The 21,215-nt window shown below is 38.6% G+C and overlaps 1 protein-coding gene across 1 annotated transcript in view; it reads left to right on the forward strand.

The window, feature by feature from the left end:
• Positions 1-21,215, forward strand: part of INTS8 (integrator complex subunit 8) — a 54,860-nt gene that overhangs the window by 5,031 nt on the left and 28,614 nt on the right. The window contains exons 5-12 of the mRNA XM_053558983.1: positions 1,081-1,132; positions 2,236-2,418; positions 6,550-6,657; positions 9,458-9,613; positions 12,982-13,082; positions 13,503-13,644; positions 19,926-19,996; positions 20,384-20,559. Of these exons, the coding sequence (XP_053414958.1) occupies positions 1,081-1,132; positions 2,236-2,418; positions 6,550-6,657; positions 9,458-9,613; positions 12,982-13,082; positions 13,503-13,644; positions 19,926-19,996; positions 20,384-20,559 (989 nt within the window). The remainder of the gene's footprint in view (positions 1-1,080; positions 1,133-2,235; positions 2,419-6,549; positions 6,658-9,457; positions 9,614-12,981; positions 13,083-13,502; positions 13,645-19,925; positions 19,997-20,383; positions 20,560-21,215) is intronic.

The following is a 21,215-nucleotide window of genomic DNA, read 5'->3' on the forward strand; positions in this document are numbered from 1 at the left end:
ATTGAATACATAGGATTCATGCTTCTCCATTCTTTTAGTAAAGTGATGCTTTACTAAGAATAATGTGTTCCACTTCCGTCCAGGCTGTAAAGTCTCCATTTTTTTTTAATGGCTGAATAGTATTCCACGGTGTACGTATATACACCACAGCTTGTTAATACATCCCTGGCTTAGGGGACATTTAGACTTTTTCCATATTTTGGTGATTATACATTGAGCTACAATAAACAGTCTAGTGCAAGTGTCCTTATGATAGAAGGATTTTTCCTTTAATTAAATTGTCTCGAAGATCTGTTTGCTTTGTGTGTAGAAAGTCATTTTAATGTATGTGAATAAGATTAATCATATCTGGAGTTTGAAACCTCATTCTTAAATTCCAGGTAGCAGCCTACCCAAATTTGGAGCTAAGAGCATAGTTTCAACTCCATAATAGTGAGCTTTTGTTGTTAGTAAGTTTTACTCTTAAGTTGAGGTTTCTTGTTTTTTTTTATTCTTAATATACAAAGCAAATGAGAAAATACTGATATGTTAATGAGCATCATGATAGAGTTTTTTTGTTGTTGTTGTTGTTGCAGTTTTTGGCCGGGGCTGGGCTTGAACTTGCTACCTCTGGCATATGGGGCTGATGCCCTACTCCTTTGAGTCACAGGCGCTGCCAAGTTAGAGTTTTTTTAATCGTGAAAAGAACATCACTAAAACTTTTTCTTTTTTTTTTTTTTGAGACACTTGTACCTGCTAAAGTATGTCACCCTCTGTGGGGCGACACAGCAACCTCAAACTCTTGGGCTCCAGCGATTCTCTTGCCTTAGCCTCCCGAGTAGCTGGGAGTACAGATGCTTGCCAAAACGCCCGGCTATTTTTAGCTGCCGGGGGTCTCTTGCTCCGGCTAGTCTCAAACCCATGGGCTCAGGCAGTCCGCCCACCTCGGCTTCCCAAGTGCTAGGATTACAGGCATGAGCCATCACAGCTGGCCTTAAAAATAGTTTTATTTAAATTGAAGCTCACTTTCAAGAATGATGCTGTTATGTTTTTTCAGAGTAACTTTTGATACTCTTCTGAATTTAATCATTTCTCTTTTAGTATGAATCAGATGCAACAGGAAAAAGAGCTAACAGAAAACATTTTGAAAGTGGTAAGTATTGGCATTAGTTACACTAACTTTTCTGGAACATATTTAGAGCATGTATAGATACGTCTTCTAATCTTTGGCAAATGAGAGTTTTCAAGGTGTAGGTGCAGTGACACTGTAAATATTATTATAATATAGGTAATATTCTAAATTGTATAGATTTTCAACTTCATTGCCACCAATTCTATTGTTGAGTGTTCTATTGTTGAATTGTTCATGATACTTCAGCAGATATAAGTAATTGATCTTACAGGTGATGTTTTTATGTTTTGTATTTTCCAAAAATCTACAATAAATGTGTTATATTTTTAACTTTTTATTATTTTTTTGAGACAAGAGTCTCACTTTGTCACCTTTGATAGAGTGCTGTGGTGTCAAAGCTCACAGCAACTTCAAACTCTTGGGCTTAAGTGATTCTCTTGCCTCAGCCTCCCAAGTAGCTGGGACTACAGGCACCTGCTACAATGCCTGGCTATTTTTTGGTTGTAGTTGTCATTGTTGTTTGGCAGGCCCAGACTGGGTTCGAACCTGCCAGCTCTGCTGAGCTATAGGCGCCAAGTCAAGTTTCTGTAATTTCAATATCTGTTTCTGTGCTCTGGATGTGCTAGAAGAAAATTTAAAAATTAATTTTTACTAATAATTAATACTTATAGTGTTTGAGATACCAAGTGAGTTGTAGGAACTGGAGCTGGAGAGGAAAGATAAGAAATAATCTCTGTTTAAAACAAATAGGCTGTAGTATTTTGAATGTGGAAGCAAAAAGCCTGAATCATTTTATTTTTGTAATCTGGTCCCTAGTAACATGGCTGGCACATTAAAGCATACAAACATTTCTTGAATAAATTAAGTATAATAATGCAGATCTTTAAATTGTTTTCCTGCTTAACTTTGCTATAGAAAAAAGATATCAATTTTTCTTGTTTTTCCTATTTTCTAATTTCATAGTAAGAACTTTTTTTTTGGCTTAAGATAACCTTATTTCAACAAATTTAATTGTATTCCTGCTGTGTTAAAAAGTTTAATAGCTTAGTACACATGTAAATATTTTTTGGTTTGTATTATCAGTTGCTGTGTCTGTATTTTAATTTGTTTTTTGAATTTTGTAGCTGAAAGAACAAGCTGCTGATTCTATTTTGGTACTAGAGGCAGCCCTAAAATTAAACAAGGATCTTTATGTCCATACCATGAGAACTCTAGATTTATTGGCCATGGAACCAGGCATGGTAAATGGAGAAACTGAGAGTTCTACTGCTGGATTGAAAATCAAAATTGAGGAAGTGCAGTGCCAGGTATTTATTTCAGTATTTAGTCAATATATGGCAGTGTTTTTGAAAATCTTATATGAGGTTATCCTAGTATTTTTAGAGTTTATTCTGCCTTTGCTCACTGACTTTGACTTAAGATGCTGTTAAAGCTTTGCGTTGTATTTACTTTGTACATTTTATGAGACTTCATTTGAAATTTTTTTAAAAGAAACGAGAAATTTTGTGCAATTTATTTTATTGTCTCTGAAATAATTTCCTACTAGTATTTCGGAGACAGAGTTTAAATACTGAGAATATGGTGAATATATACCTAATTTGCCGTTGATTTGTGTTATTTGAAATCTAATCAGACCAAAACAAAACAAAAAGTACTATTGTTCTAGACTTTGCAAAATCTAGGCCCCTGAATAAAATGTCCAGCTTTTCAGGGTTAAGTTTGTTTACTTTCTCTAACTCTTTGTCTTAGTTCTTTTGACAGCTTTCAGTTGATACTTGTCAGATGTCAGATATTACTGTGTTTTTATTTTCTTTTTCCCTGCTATATTGTAAACCCCTGCTATATTGTAAACTCTTCAAGGTTTCCTTTTTAATATATATTATGTATCTTAAAGTTTCTGGCACAGAGCCTTGAGTATAATAGAAATTTTAAAATATTCAATGATTGCCTAAAGAGGGCCACTAGCATAGTACCTTCTAAGTTATCTTCTTATTTTTGGTTGAATGTGTTAGCCTGGCTTCTTTCATTACTATCTTCTCATTCTGGAAAGAGCCAGAAGTAGTTATCAAAGTCTTGGGAAGGTGCCTTTTCAGATTAGCTGGTTTTAGAGCTGAACATATCACTTTTCCAAGATCTTATAGATGGGGTTTATAATAGGAGTATGAGTAATGAGTTATTGATACCTGGTAACATTTAAAAATCATTGGTGTACCAGCTGCTTGGGAGGCTGAGGCAAGAGAATCGCTTAAGCCCAGGAGTTGGAGGTTGCTGTGAGCTGTGTGAGGCCACGGCACTCTACAGAGGGCCATAAAGTGAGACTCTGTCTCTACAAAAAAAAGGAAAAAAAAAAAAAAAAATCATTGGTGTAACTTGCATAGAGAAGTGTTACTGGTACAATAGTATCTCATAATCTTTCAGAGTCTATCTAAAAGTTATTAGTAACATTTCTGATTTTTATAATATGGTGGATGATATAAACTGAAAACAACACTATGAAATACTTATTTGTACTAGGTAAATTTTGTCAAGTATTCTTTTAATTACAAAGCTGAGTGATAATTCTTGGTTTTCAAATGTCAAATTAATGATAATACTCATGTCCTGGAATGATGATATTTAAAATACATTCTTTCTTTTACTATAATAAAATTTACTGACTCAAAAGGAAAATCTTTAAATTTGTAGCTGGGCACAGAGGCTCATGCCTGTAATCCTATGAGCTTAGGAGTTTGAAACCAGCCTGACCAAGGGTATGACCCCAGCAAGAGAATCACTCGTCCCAGGAGTTTGAGGTTGCTATGAGCTATGATATCATGGCATTGTATTCAGGGTGACAGAGTTAGACTCTGTCTCAAAAATAAACAAGTATTGGCTTGGCGCCCGTAGCATGGTGGTTATGGCGCCAGCTGCATACACCAAGGCTGGCAGGTTCAAACCTGCCCTGGGCCAGCTAAACAACTGCAGCAACAACAACAAAAAAGATAGCCGGGCATTGTGATCCCAGCTACTTGGGAGGCTGAGGCAAGAGAATTGCTTAAGCCCAAGAGTTTGAGGTTTCTGTGAGCTGCGACGCCACAGCACTCTACTGAGGTATCATATCAGTGAAGCATATCAGTGAAGAGTGGTTCTGTTATGAGTACCAGACACTGTTATAGCTTAGGAATTTGGAAGAGGAATAAGTATCTGTTGATTAAGGTTGGTTTGGTATAAATGAAGATGAGGAATATAGAACGAAGTTTATGTTTAGGATGTGAGGTAAATGGGAAATTGAGAAGACTGGTATAATTAAAAGGTGGCAGTAGAGAGGTTTATAGAGAGATGTTAAACCAAATTCTGAGATCCTTACAGATCAGGCCGAGGAATTTGAATTTTATTCTATTTTTGGGAATAATTGAAGAGTTTTTTTTTTTTTTTGTAGAGACAGAGTCTCACTTTATGGCCCTCGGTAGAGTGCCGTGGCGTCACACAGCTCACAGCAACCTCCAACTCCTGGGCTTAAGTGATTCTCCTGCCTCAGCCTCCCGAGTAGCTGGGACTACAGGCGCCCACCACAACGCCCGGCTATTTTTTTGTTGCAGTTTGGCCGGGGCCGGGTTTGAACCCGCCACCCTTGGTATATGGGGCCGGCGCCCTACTGACTGAGCCACAGGTGCCACCCAAATTGAAGAGTTTTAAAGACAGATCTATAAAACCAATTTGTGGGCCAGGCACGGTGGCTCACGCCCGTAATCCTAGCATTCTGGGAGGCCGAGGCAGGTAAATTGCCTCAGCTTATAGATTCAAGACCAGCCTGAGCCAGAGCAAAACCTCATCTCTAAAAATAGCTGGGCATTGTTGTGGGCGCCTGTAGTCCCAGCTACTTGGGAGGCTGAGGCAAGAGAATTGCTTGAGCCCAAGCATTTGAGGTTGCTGTGAGCTATGATGTTATGGCACTCTACCCAGGGTGACAAAGTGAGACTCTGTTGCCCTCAAAAAAAAAAAAAAAAAAAAAAAAATTAAATAAAATAGAAGACCGATTTGTTTGTCACGTGTAGAATAAACTTGAGACAGTGTATTAAAAGCAAAGCCTGTGCTCTGACACTGTTTGTTTATATGTTTTTTATGTCACTTTTTGGACCTTAATTTTTTTTTTGAGACAGAGTCTCACTGTCACCCTGGGTAGAATACAATGGTGTCATAGCTCACAGCATCCTCAAACTCTTGGCTTTTGGGCTCAAGCTGTCCTCTTGCCTCAGCGTCCTGAGTAGCTGAGACTCAGGTGCCTACCACAATGCTCAGCTAGTTTTCCTATTTTTAGTAGGGATGGGGGTCTCACTTTTGCTCAGGCTAGTCTCAAAGTCCTGAGCTCTAGCAATCCACCCACCTCAGCTTCTCAAGAGTGCTAGGATTACAGGCATGAGCTACCACACTCAGACTTTGGCCTTAGTATTCTTATCCATAAAATGGTCAAGTTGAACTGAGTCTTCATTGAGTTCTCCATTCAGTGATTATTGGCATCAATCGAAGAAAGCTCCTGGAAAAATATCCGAATTTTATCATTAGAAAAAGACAACTGGGGCTGGGCAAAGTGGCTCATGCTTATAATGGGAACACTTTAGGAGGCTGAGGTGGGAGCGTCACTTGAGCTCTGGAATTTGAGATCAGCCTGAGCATGAGCAAAACCCATCGCTACTAAAAAATGGAAAAATTAGCTGGGCATCATGACAGTCACCTATAACCTCAGTTATTCAGGAGGCAGAGGCAGGAAGAACACTTGATCCTAAGAGTTTGAGGTTGCTGTGAGCAATGACACCAGGGCAACTATAGCCTGGGGCAGCAGAATGAGACTCTGTCTCAAAAGAAAAAGAAAGAAATACCAAACACTGTCTTTCTTCAGCCTCATCCTGCTTGAGGGTAGGCATGTCACGTAGGTTTGACAGGCAGACAACTTATTTTAGACTGAATCAGAAGCAAGTCAAAAAGTCATGGGTAGTGGAGAATCCATTGTGGTTATGGGTAGCAGCAACAATGACAATGATATTTAGTTTCCAGGGGCAGCACTTGCAGGAGTGTCACTGCCACTCAGTGTCTGGTGCTGGTGGCTAGATGATGTAAGCTGTGAACTCTAACGTTGAGAATAGGTGCAGTGGTATCTTCGCTAGACCAATTTTGGCTCTCATTCTAACTGCGTGCCTCTCTTGTCCTTTTTTTTCCCTAGCCTGATTCTTTGGTCTTTCCAGTAATTCTCAAGGCTACCTGAAATCTCACCAGTAATCACTTTTGTGCTTAAATCAGTCAGAGTTGGTTTATGTTGCTTGCAAATAAGAACTGGTCATTGCAATATTTTTTTCTATGTCTTTTTTCCCCTGTATTTCCCTGAAATAATAGATAATTTTGAGTTGTCAGCTCTTAAGTACATGAAAAATTATTGAGCAAATTGGTATTCTTTGCTATTTTAGGTGTGTTATGATTTGGGTGCAGCATACTTCCAGCAAGGCTCCACAAATTCAGCTGTTTATGAAAATGCCAGAGAAAAATTTTTTAGAACCAAAGAACTAATTGCAGAGGTAAATGCAATCATAATGGGCAAATAATATTTAGGTTCCTAAAACATTAATATCTTTTTTTTGGCTTTGATTTTTCTGATGATAAACCACATTGTGTTCATTGTAGTTAATTTGAGAAGTTCAAGAAGTATTAAAAACTGGTTTAAAAAATCTATACCTGAAACTAATTCATTTTACCATAATAGCATTTAAAAAAACTTTTTTCTTAGTTTTTATACAGTTAAGTTCATATTGTAACTTTTGTATTTTGCTTAAATCTTTGATTAGGCATTTTATTTTATTTATTTATTTTTTTGAGACAGAGTTTTTTGTCGTCCTTGGTAGAGTGTCATGGTATCATAGCCCACAGCAATCTCAAACTCTTGGGCTCAAGTGTCTCTTGCATCAGCCTCCCAACTAGCTGGGAATATAGGTGCCCACCACAACACCTGGCTATTTTTAGAGGCAGGAGTTTCACTCTTGCTCAGGCTGGTTTCGAACCCATGAGCTTAGGCAATCCATCTGCCTCGGCCTCCCAGAGTGCTAGGATTACAGACGTGAGCCACTGCGCCAGCCTTGATTAGGCATTTTAAATGTATCACATTATATGGATGTACTCTGATTTGCTTTATTTTTCCATGTTTGGGTATTTAGGTTGTTTATTCTTTGTTATAAAACTATAATATTTATATCTTCAAGCCTAAATTTTGGTTTCAATTTTAGATGCTTTTAAGTTAAATTCCTGCAGGCTCAGCACCTGTAGCTCAGTGAGTAGGGCGCTGGCCACATACACCAAGGCTGCGGGTTTGAGCCCGGCCCAGGCTTGCTAAAAGAACAATGACAAATGGAACCAAAAAAATAGCCAGGTGTGTGGTGGGTTCCTATAGTGCCAGCTACTTGGGAGGCTGAGGCAAGAGAATTGCTTAAGCCCAAGAGTTTGAGATTGTTGTGAGCTGTGACACCATGGCACTCTACTGAGGGAGACATAGTGAGACTCCATCTCAAAAAAAAAAAGTTCAAGTCCTACAAATAAAATTACCATATCAATGTTTATTGTTTTGATAAAGGCTGTAATTTATAAAACCAAATTGCTTTCCAGGTACATTTTTTTCAGGGCACTCCAATAAGCAGTTTTTTAAAAAAATAATTTTTAATTTGATGGGTAAAATATAGTGGGTTTTATAAATTTGCCTTCCTTAGTTACTAATAAGGGTAAACTTTCCCTGTGTTTATTTTTATTTATTTATTTATTTTTTGAGACTGTGTCACTATGTCACCCTTGATAGAGTGCTGTGGCATCACACTTCACAGCAACCTCAAACTCTTGGGTTTAAATGATTCTCTTGCCTCAGCCTCCCAAGTCGCTGGGACTATAGGCGCCCACCACAATGCCTGGCTATTTTTTTGTTTCAGTTGTCATTGATGTTTAGCTGGCCCAGACTGGGTTCGAGCCTGCCAGCCTTGGTGCATGTGGCCGGCACTGTAACCACTGTGCTACAGGTGCCGAACCATGTGTTTATCATTTGCATTTTTCTTTTTATGATTCAGATGACTGAATTTTATTTTATTTATTTATTTGTTTTTTCTGAGACACAGTGTTACTGTGTTGCCCTCAGTAGAGTGCTGTAGCATCACAGCTCACAGCAACCTCAAACTCTTGGGCTTAAGTGATTCTCTTGCCTCAGCCTCCCAAATAGTTGGGACTACAGGCACTGGCTGCAACACCGCCTATTTTTTTGTTGTAGTTGTCATTTTGTTTAGCAGGTCTGGGCTGGGTTTGAACCTGACAGCCTCAGTGTATGTGGCCGGCACCCTAACCACTGAGCTACAGGCACCGAGCCTGGATGAGTGAATTTTAAAGTATAATGTTTTTGTATGCCTGGTCCTTAGAAAAATGGCATCTCAATCTCACCTTTCCTCAGTAGAGAAATTGATTAAATACCTTAAGATTTAATTTAGATCTATTCTAAACCCATTGTGAGTCTTCATTTTACTTTGCCCAGTCATCAGATGTCTAATTTTATGGCATTTAAGATATGTAATTTGAAACATTCATTATTTTTTCAAACGTGTCTTTTTTTTATTTTTGCTGGTTTTGGCTGGGAACAGGTTTGAACATGCCACCTCTGGTATTTGGGGCTGGCGCCCTACTCCTTGAGCCACAGGTGCCGCTCTCAAATGTGTCTTTTTTTTTTTTTTTTTTTTGTAGAGACAGAGTCTCACTTTATGGGCCTCGGTAGAGTGCCGTGGCCTCACACAGCTCACAGCAACCTCCAGCTCCTGGGCTTAAGCGATTCTCTTGCCTCAACCTCCCGAGTAGCTGGGACTACAGGCGCCCGCCACAACGCCCGGCTATTTTTTGGTTGCAGTTTGGCTGGGGCTGGGTTTGAACCCACCACCCTCGGTATATGGGGCCGGTGCCTTACCGACTGAGCCACAGGCGCCGCCCCAAATGTGTCTTTTTAAAAGTCTTCTGTTTTGGTAGAAATATTTCTGTTCTTTCTAATCGAGTGACTGTTTTCTTTGCTCTCTCCTTTAAATCACTACCTGATGTATTTTAAAGTGTTTAATCTTATTTTTAACCATGTCACTCCTTGTTAATCAGACTTAGAGTGATAATTATGTCTGCCTTTTCTAAACCCAGGGGTCAGGAAACCTTTTTTTGTTCTAAACCTTTAACCTTTTTGTTTTTTATGGGTCCTCTAAATTTTGAATTTTTCATTAGCATTTTCATGTACTGTTAAAATGCACTAAGGGGGTGCTAGACTGTTGTTTACATTATTACACTAATGGGTAATGGCATATACCTCTTACTTTACAGATAGGTTCATTGTCTCTTCATTGTACCATAGATGAGAAGCGGTTAGCTGGCTATTGTCAAGCCTGTGATGTTCTTGTACCTTCTTCTGATAGTACATCTCAACAATTGACTCCATATAGTCAGGTCCATATTTTTTTGAGATCTGGCAACTATCAGGTAAGATGTATGATGGGAACGCAATGATGTAGTTGAAAAGTTTTGGAAGCTAGGTGAAACTGAGTTTGGATCCTAGTACCACCAGTTTACCAGTTATGTGACTTAGGGCAAGTCATTTAAACTGTCAGATTGACATATATAAAATAGAGGTAATAATTATCCCCTTTCATAAGATTCCTATGAGAATAAAAAGAGAAGTTATAGTTAATAAATTCTAAGGCAGGCTGGGTGTGGTAGCTCACATCTGTAATCCTAGCACTCTGGGAGGCCGAGGCGGGTGGATTGCCTCAGCTCACAGGTTCTATACCAGCATGAGCCAGAGTGAGAACCTGTCTCTAAAAAAAAATAGCTAGGCATTGTGGTGGCTGTGTGTAGTCCCAGCTACTCAGGAGGCTGAGGCAAGAGGATTGCTTGAGCCCAACAGTTTGAGGTTCTTGTGAGCTATGATACCACAGCACTCTAGCAAGGGTGACCAAGTGAGACTCTGTCTCAATAAATTCTAAGGCAGTGCACTGTACTCTTCATTATTGATACTATCCTTTCTTGAAGGTATAGAGTTAGCCTATTTTATTTTATTATTTTATTTCTTTTAGTTTATTTTAGTTAGAGACAGAGTCTCACTTTGTTGTCCTTGGTAGAGTGCTGTGGCATCATAGCTCACAGCAACCTCAAACTCGGGTTCAAGCGATTCTCTTGCCTCAGCCTCCCAAGTAGCTGGGACTACAGGTGCCTGCCACAATGCCCGGCTATTTTTTTTTTTTTTAGAGACAGGGGTCTCACTCTTGCTTGCTCAGGCTGGTCTCAAACTAGTGAGCTCAGGCAATCCACCTACCTTGGCCTCCCAGAGTGCTAGGATTATAGCTGTGAGCCACCGTGCCTGGCCCAGTTTGCCTGTTTTAAATCTGTAAGAAGCTCTGTAAGCAGACCTTCTGACTGTTGAAATTACAGGTAGACAGCTTTTAGTTTTGCAGACCCTGAAGCCTTGTATATTTGCTTTGGATGTATGGCCTGCAGCCGGCTTTACTAGCCTTTGAAGATTGTACAGAGCACAGTGAAGAAAGCCGTTTCGGTGGTCAGTTACAGAGCCTACCTTGCCATTCATCATGGTTGTCGTATCAGTTTTACTCATGCAAAGGGCTTAGTTAATTAATCTGAGACATTTATCGCCCCTCTGGGTGTTTATTTTGGTGACAAAGATCACTAGGAATTTGAATTTGTGCCTTGGAAGTCTTTGTTGAAAAGTCTTCATTTTATAGAGTGAACAGTTAAATAACCCTTGTGTTATTTAACTCAACTGGAGTCATAAAATGACAAAGCGGTAACTTACTTTTAGTCTTGTGTCTCTAGGTAGGTTTTATCCCACCTTTATAGCTTACTCTTCTACTGTCTTACTTTCCACAAAAAATGTTGAAGAAAGGGATATGATAACACTTCTTCCCCACTCTCTTTGGCCTTTTTTATAAGTATTGCTTTCTCACAAAAAATGATGAAGAAAGGGATATGATAACACTTCTTCCACTCTCTTTGGCCTTTTTTATAAGTATTGCATGCCCTAGGGAAGAAAATGAAACTCTCTTGAAGACAAAATACAGATGCAGGTGAATTTATTAAAGATTAGAGATCTTTCTATTACTATGCAGGAAGGGCAAGGACAATTGATGGTAGGATATAGATTCTTTAAGAAGCTCACTGGATGCTCAGCGCCTGTGGCTCAAGCGGCTAAAGTGTCACTTACACCTGAGCTGGTGGGTTCGAATCCAGCCTGGGCCCACCAAACAACAATGACGGCTGCAACCAAAAAATAGCTGGGTGTTGTGGCGGGCGCCTGTAGTCCCAGCTACTTGGGAGGCGGAGGCAGGAGAATCGCTTGAGCCCAGGAGTTGGAGGTTGCTGTGAGCTGTGATGCCACAGCACTCTACCCAGGGCAACAGCTTGAGGCTCTGTCTCAAAAAAAAAAAAGAATCTCACTGGAGTGGTAAGACTTGTGCAAACCAGAACTGAGGACTTCTACCCATAAGTACATGTTATTGTGAATGTAATAAAGTGCCAAAATACATAAGTCAGAAAATAGTATAACGTATAATCGAGAAGGACAAAATAGCAGTTTTCTTGCAACTTTGAAATTCATCACTTTCATTTCACGTGTGGGGAAGTATCTTAGGGATTGTATTGATTTGAAAGGGATTGTCTGTATATGATGAAGCACTAGTCGAACTGCTGTAACACGTGTGTCTTCTTACATTTGGGAAGTGGCTCTCTTGCTTCCGTGGAGCCCTAGTTGCTCACATTCTGCTGTGGAGATGAAAAAAAGGTTACTCTATAATAGTTTTGAAACCACTTTAGCCAGTATTTTGGTGGTAGAGGCTGGTCAGCTTTAACTGTTTTCCGAAAATCCTCTTCTCCTTCTCCCCACATTATCACCTCTTCCTTCTTTCCTCTTCTTCCATTGTTTAAGAGCTGAGAAAAAGTCTGTATGTAGTAATATATTTTTAAATCATTGAAAGTTGTTAGAATCATTTCTTAGCATATATTTTAAAGCTGAATTATCTTTAATCATTTTAGGAATTTTAAAGTTTATTTAAAATGGATGAGAAGATATTTACATTTTTTTTTCAAATGACATAGCTAAAATGTCTTTTATAGATTGAGTCCTCTTTCAAAACTTTTGCTTTTTGGTTCATGATCTTCAATTTCAGAAGGGGGAGAGGGCTATTTTTACTTTAATCGAATTAAAATCCACCCCCACCCCCCCACCCCCCGACAGAGTCTTACTTTGTCTCCCTGGGTAGAGTGCCATGGTGTCATAGCTTACAGCAACCTTAAACTCTTGGGCTCAAGCTATTTTCTTGCCTCACCGTCCTGAGTAGCTGGAACTACAGGTGTCTGCCACAAGGCTCAGCTAGCTTTTTTTAGAAATGGGGTCTTGCTTTTGCTCAGGTTGGTCTGGAATTCGTGAGCTCAAGCAATCCACCTACCTGGCCCTATGGTTTTCTTTAACTTGTTTTTTCCATTTAGAAAGACTTTTTATTTTTTTCTAAGACAGAGTCTTACTTTGTCGCCCTGGTAGAGTGCTGTGGTATCATAGCTCACAGCAATCTCAAACTCTTGGGCTCAAGCAATTCTCTTGCCTCAGCCTCCCGAGTATCTGGGAATACAGGTGCCCGCCACAACGCTGCTATTTATAGAGATGGGGTCTTGCTTTGCCTCAGGCTGGTCTTGGACCTGCAAACTCAGGCAACCCACCAGCCTCAGCCTCCCAGAGTGCTAGGATTACAGGTGTGAGCCACCACGCCCAGCAGAGAAAGACTTTTTTAAAGAAACTTTGCTATGACTTTTGAAATTGATGTAATTTTTTGTATGTGTTCTAGGAGGTCATTCAGATTTTCATTGAAGACAACTTAACCTTTAGTTTACCTATCCAGTTCCGGCAGTCAGTACTCAGAGAACTCTTTCAGAAAGCTCAGCAGGGGTAAGTAAGTTGAAAAATTACTTTTTGATTTTTGAATAAAAGAGCAAGTGCGTTTTGGCATATGAACAACACACCAAATTTCCTATGAATCTGTGACATCACTTTCACTTTTGTTAGCGTAAGGGAAATTAACATAGCCAGAGGAATCACTCTATGGGTCTTTCATCTAGTCCATTTTAAATTGCTTGGGGGAAAAATTATACATAGCAGAATTTCATTCTGTTGCCTAATCTTTAACTAAATTATCTTTTAATAAATTCAGAGTCTGTTCTGCTTTTTTTTGCCCTAACTTGGTATGTGATAGCCTAAAATCTTATCTCTCAAGAATAAATAGCTCATTTTTATGAATATAGTTTTGTAATATACTCCTTTCTTTCATAGTAAAAATAACATTAGTGCATCTACTTTTGTATGCTACAGAAATGAAGCTCTGGATGAAATCTGTTTTAAAATCTGTGCCTGTAACACAGTCCGTGATATATTGGAAGGTAGAACAATTAGTGTTCAATTTAACCAGTTATTTCTTAGACCTAATAAAGAGAAAATAGACTTTCTCCTTGAGGTAAGACATTTTTTTGCCCTTTTGATTTATAATTTCACTTTAGGCTTGCCAGTGACTTCTCCAGCTGCCAATCCAGTGCCTTTTTTCTGTCTTCATCTGCCTCGCCTTCTGCTCTGGCTCTTTTCTGCTTCTCTCCTCTGTGTTTCTTCTACACTCTTCCCTGGACTCCCCTCAGTCTGAGAATTTAAGGATTCTGACTTCCTTTTTCTTCTTCCTTTAATGGTTTTATTTATAGAAATTTTTTCTTGGCTCACTCATCTTCTCATTTTGTATTTTTGTCTACAGCCTCATGCACTTGTTCAACCACCTGTTTACTAAAAACTTCCAAAGCATGCTTGTAGTTTCTCATGTGAGCTGCAGGATCTTTGTTTCTACTGAATCTCTCTACCTCTTTTCTTAAAAGTCTTAATGTAATAGACATTGAGAGAAGCACATAAAGTACAAATAATACCACTTAATTCCAAAAATACAACATTACCAGGACTCTAGGATCCCTTCTCATGTTTTTTTTCGTCTTTAAATTTTTTCTTCTATTTTTGTTACCTTCTCATGTTCTTTAACTATTCCCCTGCCTCCTCTGAAGGCAGTCACTTTCCTGTCCTTTGTGATAATCATCTGCTTTTTTTTTTGTACTTGTAGATGTAATACCTTTTTAGGTATCTCTTTTTTTAAAATTTCAGATTAATAAATGTAAAAGAAGCGTTGTACCCATTGTACTAAGTCCCCTTCCCTCTTCCCTTTGTATGTATCATTAAAGAGGTTTTTTAAATTTGTCTATTTTGAACTTCATATAAATGGAGTAATTTATTCTTTGTCTCCTTTCAATAAGCATTACTTGTGGAATTTAAGTTGCGTTTAGATAAAAGGTTTTTTGGCTCAGCACCTATAGCTGAGTGGTTAGGGCGTTGGCAGGTTTGAACCCAGCCCAGGCCTGCTAAACAACAATGACAGTTATAACAACAACAACAAAAAAAAATAGCTGGGCATTGTGGAGGGCATCTATAGTCCCAGCTACTTGGGAGGCTAAGGCAAGAGATTTGCTTAACCCCAAGAGTTTGAGGTTGCTGTAAGCTGTGACGCTACGGCACTCTACCAAGGGCAACAAAGTGAGACTGTCTCAAAAAAAAAAAAAAGAAGTAGTTTTTCGTTGCTATAATATTATGGACCATACCACAGTTTATTCTTATGATGGTGGACATTTGTGATGTTTATAGTTTTTGGCTATGTGCATATATGATGGTGTATACAGTTGTTATGTTGTTTATGGTTTTTGCTGCTTGGAAAATATATATCCAGGTGCAGACATATACCAGTTTGTCTACGTTAATACACCTAGGGATAGTGTATCTGCAATATTACCTTTTTTTGGAGACAAATTCTCACTTTGTCGCCCTTGGTAGAGTGCTGTGGCATCATAGCTCACAGCAACCTCAAACTCTTAGGTTCAAGTGATCCTTTTCCCTCAGCCTCCTGAGTAGCTGGGACTACAGGCGCCCACCACAGTGCTGAGCTATTTTTTTTTTTTTATTGGGGATTCATTGGGGGTACAATAAACCAGATTACACTGATTGCATTTGTTAGGCAAAGTCCCCCTTGCAATTGTGTCTAGCCCCCAAAAGGTGTGGCACACACCAAGGCCCCACCTCCCTCCCTCATTCCCTCTCTCTGCTCTTCCTTTCTCCACTCTGCCCTCCTCCTTTCTCTGTGCTGAGCTATTTTTTTTTTTTTTTTTTAGAGATGAGGTCTTGCTCTGGCTCAGGCTTGTCTTGAACCTTTGAGCTCAGGCAGTCCACTTGCCTTGGCCTCATAGAGTGCTAGGATTATGTGCATGAGCCACCATGCTTGGCTGCAACATCACCATTTATTTATTTATTTATGTTGACACAGAGTCTCACTTTGTCACCCTTGGCAGAGTGCTGTGGTGTCATACCTCACAGCGACCTCAAACTCCTGTGCTTAAGCAATTCTGTTGCTTTAGCCTCCCAAGTAGCTGGGACTGTAGGTGCCTGCCACAATGCCCAGCTATTTTTTAGAGATGAAGTCTCACTCTGGCTCAGGCTGGTCTCGAATCTGTGAGCTCAGGCAGTCCACCTGCCCCGGCCTCCCAGAGTGCTAGGGTTAGAGGCGTGAGCCACCACGCCAGGCACCAATATTACCTTTTAATATCAAAGTGGTTTGTGCCACCATCATGCCTGAGTGTTCTCATTGATTGGTACCCTTGCCAACACTTGATATTGTCAGATTTGCCTGTGAGGTGGTTGTATAATGGTATATCTCACTGAGGCTTTAATTTCCGTTTCCCTTATTACTAAGGGATTTAACATTTCATTAATTTTTTTTTTTTTGCTTATGTGGATTTAGTATTTTGAGGTATCTTTTCCAAGTGTATTTTTTATATCTCATTTTTCTATTGGAGCAGTGGTTCTCAACCTTCCTAATGCTCTTTAATACAGTTCCTGTGGGTTGTGACCCACAGGTTGAGAATTGCTGTATTAGATTGTCTTTTTTTTTTTTGGTTGCAGTTTTGGGCCTGGGCTGGGTTAGAACCCAGCAACTCTGGCATATGGGGCTGGTGCCCTACTCGTTGAGCCACAGGCGCCACCCTTGTCTTTTTTTTTTTTTTTTTAAGAGATAGTTTCACTCTGTTGCCAGGTTTGGAGGGTAGTGGCGTAATCATAGCTTACTATAGTCTTGAACTCCTGGGCTCAAGTCATCCTTGCCTGCTGAGTAGCTAGGACTACATTCATGTGCCATCATGCCTGGCTAATTTAAAACATTTTTTGTAGAGACAGGGTCTTGCTGTGTTACGTAGGCTGGTCAAGAACTCTTGCCTGAAGTGATTCTCCCACCTCAGCTTCCCAAAATATTGGGATTACATGTGTGAACCACCATGCACAGCCAAGAGTTTTTGATGGTTTTTTTTTTTGAGATAAGAGTCTTACTATGTCGCCCTCAGTAGTGTGCCTTGGTGTAGCTCACAGCAACCTCCAACTCTTGGGCTTAAGCGATTCTCTTGCCTCAGCCTCCATAATAGCTGGGACTACAGGTGCCCCCCACAATGCCCAGCTATTTTTTTTTTTGTTGTTGTTGTTGCAGTTGTCATTGTTTAGCTGGCCCCCCTGCTGGGTTTGAATCCCCCAACCAAGGTGTATGTGGCTGGTGCCCTACCCACTGAGCTATGGGTGCCACCAGCCAAGAGCTTTTAATATATTCTGTCCTTTAGTAATTTTGAATATTGCAAGTATCTTTGCTGAATTTGAATTCTCCTTTAATTTTCTTCTGTTGTTTTCAAAAGCTCTTAATTTTAATAACAAGTTTACCATTTTTTTCTTTGTTATTGATTTCTGTGTCTTGTTTTGAAAAATTTATCTTATCCTGAAGTGATAAAGATAGTCTTCTACTATATGTTTTACAAGTTTTGTAGCATAGCCTTCCTTTCACATTTAGTGTTAGTCCACCTACAGTTGATGTTCATGTGTTATGTAAAGTAGAGGGCCTTATATCATATTTTTTCTAAATGACTATCCATTTGTTCCAACACCATTTATTGAAGAGTTCATATTTTTTTCCCCATCAGTCTCTAGGGCTACTGTTATTGTATGTCAAGTACTTGCACTATTTTACCATTTAGAATGTGGTATTTGTAACATTTTTCTGTCTATACCTCACTCTGTCTGTGTCTTGGTGTTATTGAGAGCAAGTCCTCCTATCTGTATTTTCACAGTTGTGTTGATTATTCTTGTCTTTTGTGTTTTCATGTGTAAACATTCAACTCAAATTGTCAAGTTCCACAAATAAACCTGTTGTATTTTTGTTTGGAATTACATTAAACTTAAAAGCCAGTTTGGAATTTTTAGAGACAGAGTCTCACTCTATCACCCTCAGTAGGGTGCCGTGGCGTCACACTGCTCACAGCAACCTCCCAACTCCTGGGTTTAGGCGATTCTCTTGCCTCAGCCTTCCAAGTGGCTGGGACTACAGGTGCCCGCTATTTTTTGTTGCAGTTTGACGGGGGCCAGGTTCGAACCTGCCACCCTCGGTATATGGGGCTGGTGCTCTACCCAACTAAGCCACAGGCCCTGCCTGGAAAGCATTTATATCTTTACAATTTGAATGTTCTAATCTGTGATCTGGTGTGGCTCTTGATTTACCCAGGCATACTTTAATGTCCTTCAGAGTTTATAATTTTTCTGTGTTAAATAATGTTTTTTTTTAAAGTTTTTTTTTTTAATATGGACTTGAAAATAGTCTATGCATTGATATAGAGGTCTATAATTAAACTTCCTAAAAATTTTGTGTCTAATACCTTTGCTAAGCTCTTAAAAATTCTTTTAATTTATCAGTAAATTCTTTTTATTTATTTATTTATTTTTTGATGGAGTTTTACTCTGTTGCCTAGGCTGGAGTGCCATGACATCAGCCTAGATTATAGCAACCTCGAACTCCTGGGTTCAGGTGGTCCCCCTGCTTCAGCCTCCCACAGGTGTGAGCTACCATGCCTGACTTCATTTTGGTTTTTTATTTTGCTTTGTCTTTTTTTTTTTTTTTTTGAGACAGAGTCTCAGTTTGTCGCCCTTGGCAGAGTGCTGTGGTGTCATAGCTCACAGCAACCTCAAACTCTTGGGTTCAAGAGATCTTCTTGCCTCAGCCTCCCAGGTATCTGGGACTATAGGAGCTTGCCACAACACCCAGCTAATTTTTAGAGATGGGGTCTTGCTCTTGCTCAGGCTGGTCTTGAACTCCTGAGCTCAGGTGATCTACCCACCTTGGCCTCCCAGACTGGTGGGATTTACAGGCGTGAGCCACTGTGCCCGTCCTTCTTTTTACGTGTCTTAATATGCTGATATGACCGCCAATCCAGTGTTTAGAGAAAATGTTAATTGTGACCCTCCTGAGATCTCATTTCCAGTCCTATTTTACCATTTAGAATGAAGTTTATTGTAGTCTTTTTTTTTTGGCTATAGAGTCTCACTGTGTTGTCCTGGGTAGAGTGTTGTGGTGCCATCACAGCTCACAGCAACCTCAAAGTCTTGGGTTCAAGCTATCCTCTTGCTTCAGCCTCCCAAGTAGCTGGAACTGCAGGTGCCTGCCATGTCGTCTGGCTAGTTTTTCTATTCTTATTAGAGATAGGGTCTCACTCTTGCTCAGGGTGATCTGGAACTCCTGAGCTCAAGCAGTCCACCCATCTCGGCCTCCCACAGTGCAAGGATTATTAATGTTCACCTCTTTTCTTTACCTCCCAAAGAAATCTTTTTTTTTTTTTCCCTTTGGACATCTTTTATTGTTTAGCAGCCACTCCTCAATTTCTCTCAATTCCTTCACCCCCAAGCAACATTTCTATACATTTGTTTGTTGTGAACATTTTGTATAAATGCGATCATACAGTAGATAGTCTTTGTAAACAGGCTTCCTTCACTTAGCATAATATTTTACTGATTCATCTTGTAGCATGTATTGATACTTAATTTCTTTTTATGGCTGAATTATACTTCATTGAATTGATACACTACATTTTGTGTATCCATTCATGGTCCATGGACTTAATTCTTTTCTGCTTTTTGGCAAGTATGTTATGAACAGGTGGTTTTTTGGTGTCAACAGAGAATATTTGAGAATTTCTTGAGGTTAGGGACTTCTATGCTAATTATATTTTATATTGGCTTCTTATAAATAATACATGATCTAATGAATACATTTAGAATAATACTATGAAAATATTATTTGTAGATAACTTAAATTTCTGTAACTAGTTTTCATTATTCCTTGTTTTCATTGTTTACTTTTTAAACTTTGGTTACCTTCTTAACCATTGGTTCTATATTCATTAACTATTATTAATCATTCTTTTCAACCTTCTTTTCTGACAGGAGCTATTGATTCATAAGATTTTCTACTTCATATAATTTGGCAATATACTTGGTAAATTCTGAGAGAAATCTTAGTGAGCTAAATAGGTTATTCTTTATTAATATAAATGCTTGCAGTTATTAAAATGGTCATATTTCATGTCCTTTTCTATAATTTTTTATTCCTTGCTGTGATCTCTTAAATTACTTAACCAAATCCGTGATTGGTATATGGCTGAAATAGGAAAATTCAATTGTCTTTAAGTCTAAACTTTTCCAATTACAATTTATACATATTTAAAAAAAATATTAATGGGGTACAAATGTTTTTGTTATACAGATAACTTTTATAATGTGTAAGTAATGGCTATTAGGCCAAATAATGTTTATTTTTTGAAATACCTATATTCAAATGAAAATCACTCAAATTCTTAGGTGTGTTCAAGATCAATAAATTTAGAAAAGGCTTCAGATTGTTTGAAGGGACACATGGCTGCTTTTCTAAAGTAAGTACCTTTCTTTTATTTTTTTGAACTTTGAACTTAGTCTTTTGAGAAAAGTATCTATCATTACTTATCTTTTTTTGTTTGTCTTTCTTGTCTTATAACCAGGTTGTAACTTGTATTTAAAAGCAAATTAAGGTTAAGTTCAAATTTGTGTAGTCACATGAGACTTTAGGATTGTGTCATTAATTTTTTTGTGTCTTGTGGCTTTGACATCTCAATTTTAAATAAGGACAAAAGGGAAATTTTAAAATCTATTTTAAAATATTGTTATACAGTTTATGAAATGGTGGCTTTATGAATAGTTTATTAATAAAAATTGGTTGATATGATTGTTTTTCCCAAACTAAATTTTACACTTTTGTTTTATAATATTTCTCACTGATCTAGGAATGTGTGTCTGGGGTTGGAAGATCTGCAGTATGTTTTCATGATTTCTTCACATGAGCTTTTCATTACATTGTTGAAAGATGAAGAACAAAAGCTACTTGTTGATCAGATGAGGAAGAGATCCCCTAGAGTAAACCTTTGCATTAAACCTGTAACTTCATTTTATGATATCCCAGGTTAGTTCTCTAGTCTGCCAGCTAAAATGTTGGCACATTTGGCCCCTCTATTTCTTTTTTATTAAATCATAACTTTGTACATTGATGGGGTTCAGGGTACTGCTTCGATATACAATGTGAAATGCTTACATTGAACTAAGTAACACATTCATCACAATTATATTCATTTCTTAATAATTTTGAAATGTACCATTGCATCATGCACATTAGGTGAGGTTCCCCCAAATACCCTCCCCTCCCTTCTCTCTCCTCTTTCCTTCTACTTTCTGGACTATAATTATGTTTTGCCATTTGTATGAGTGTATAGGTGGTTATATATTGATTTCATAGTAGTATTGAGTACATTGGATACTTTTTTTTTCCATTTGGAGATACTTTACTAAGAAGAATATGTTCCAGCTCCATCTAGGTAAACGTAAAAGATGTGAAGTCTCCTATGGCTGCATAGTATTCCGCAGTGTACATATACCACAATTTGTTAATCCATTCATGGATTGATGGGCACTTGGGCTGTTTCCATGTCTTGGCTATTATGAATTGGGCTGCAGTAAACATTCTGATGCAGATGTCTTTGTTGTAAAATGATTTGTGATCATCTGGGTATATATACCTACTAGAGGAATTGCAGGATTCAAATGGTAGGTCTACTTTTAGTT

This window comes from Nycticebus coucang, chromosome 13 (assembly GCF_027406575.1).
Source record: "Nycticebus coucang isolate mNycCou1 chromosome 13, mNycCou1.pri, whole genome shotgun sequence".
In the NCBI taxonomy this organism is placed as follows: domain Eukaryota; kingdom Metazoa; phylum Chordata; class Mammalia; order Primates; family Lorisidae; genus Nycticebus; species Nycticebus coucang.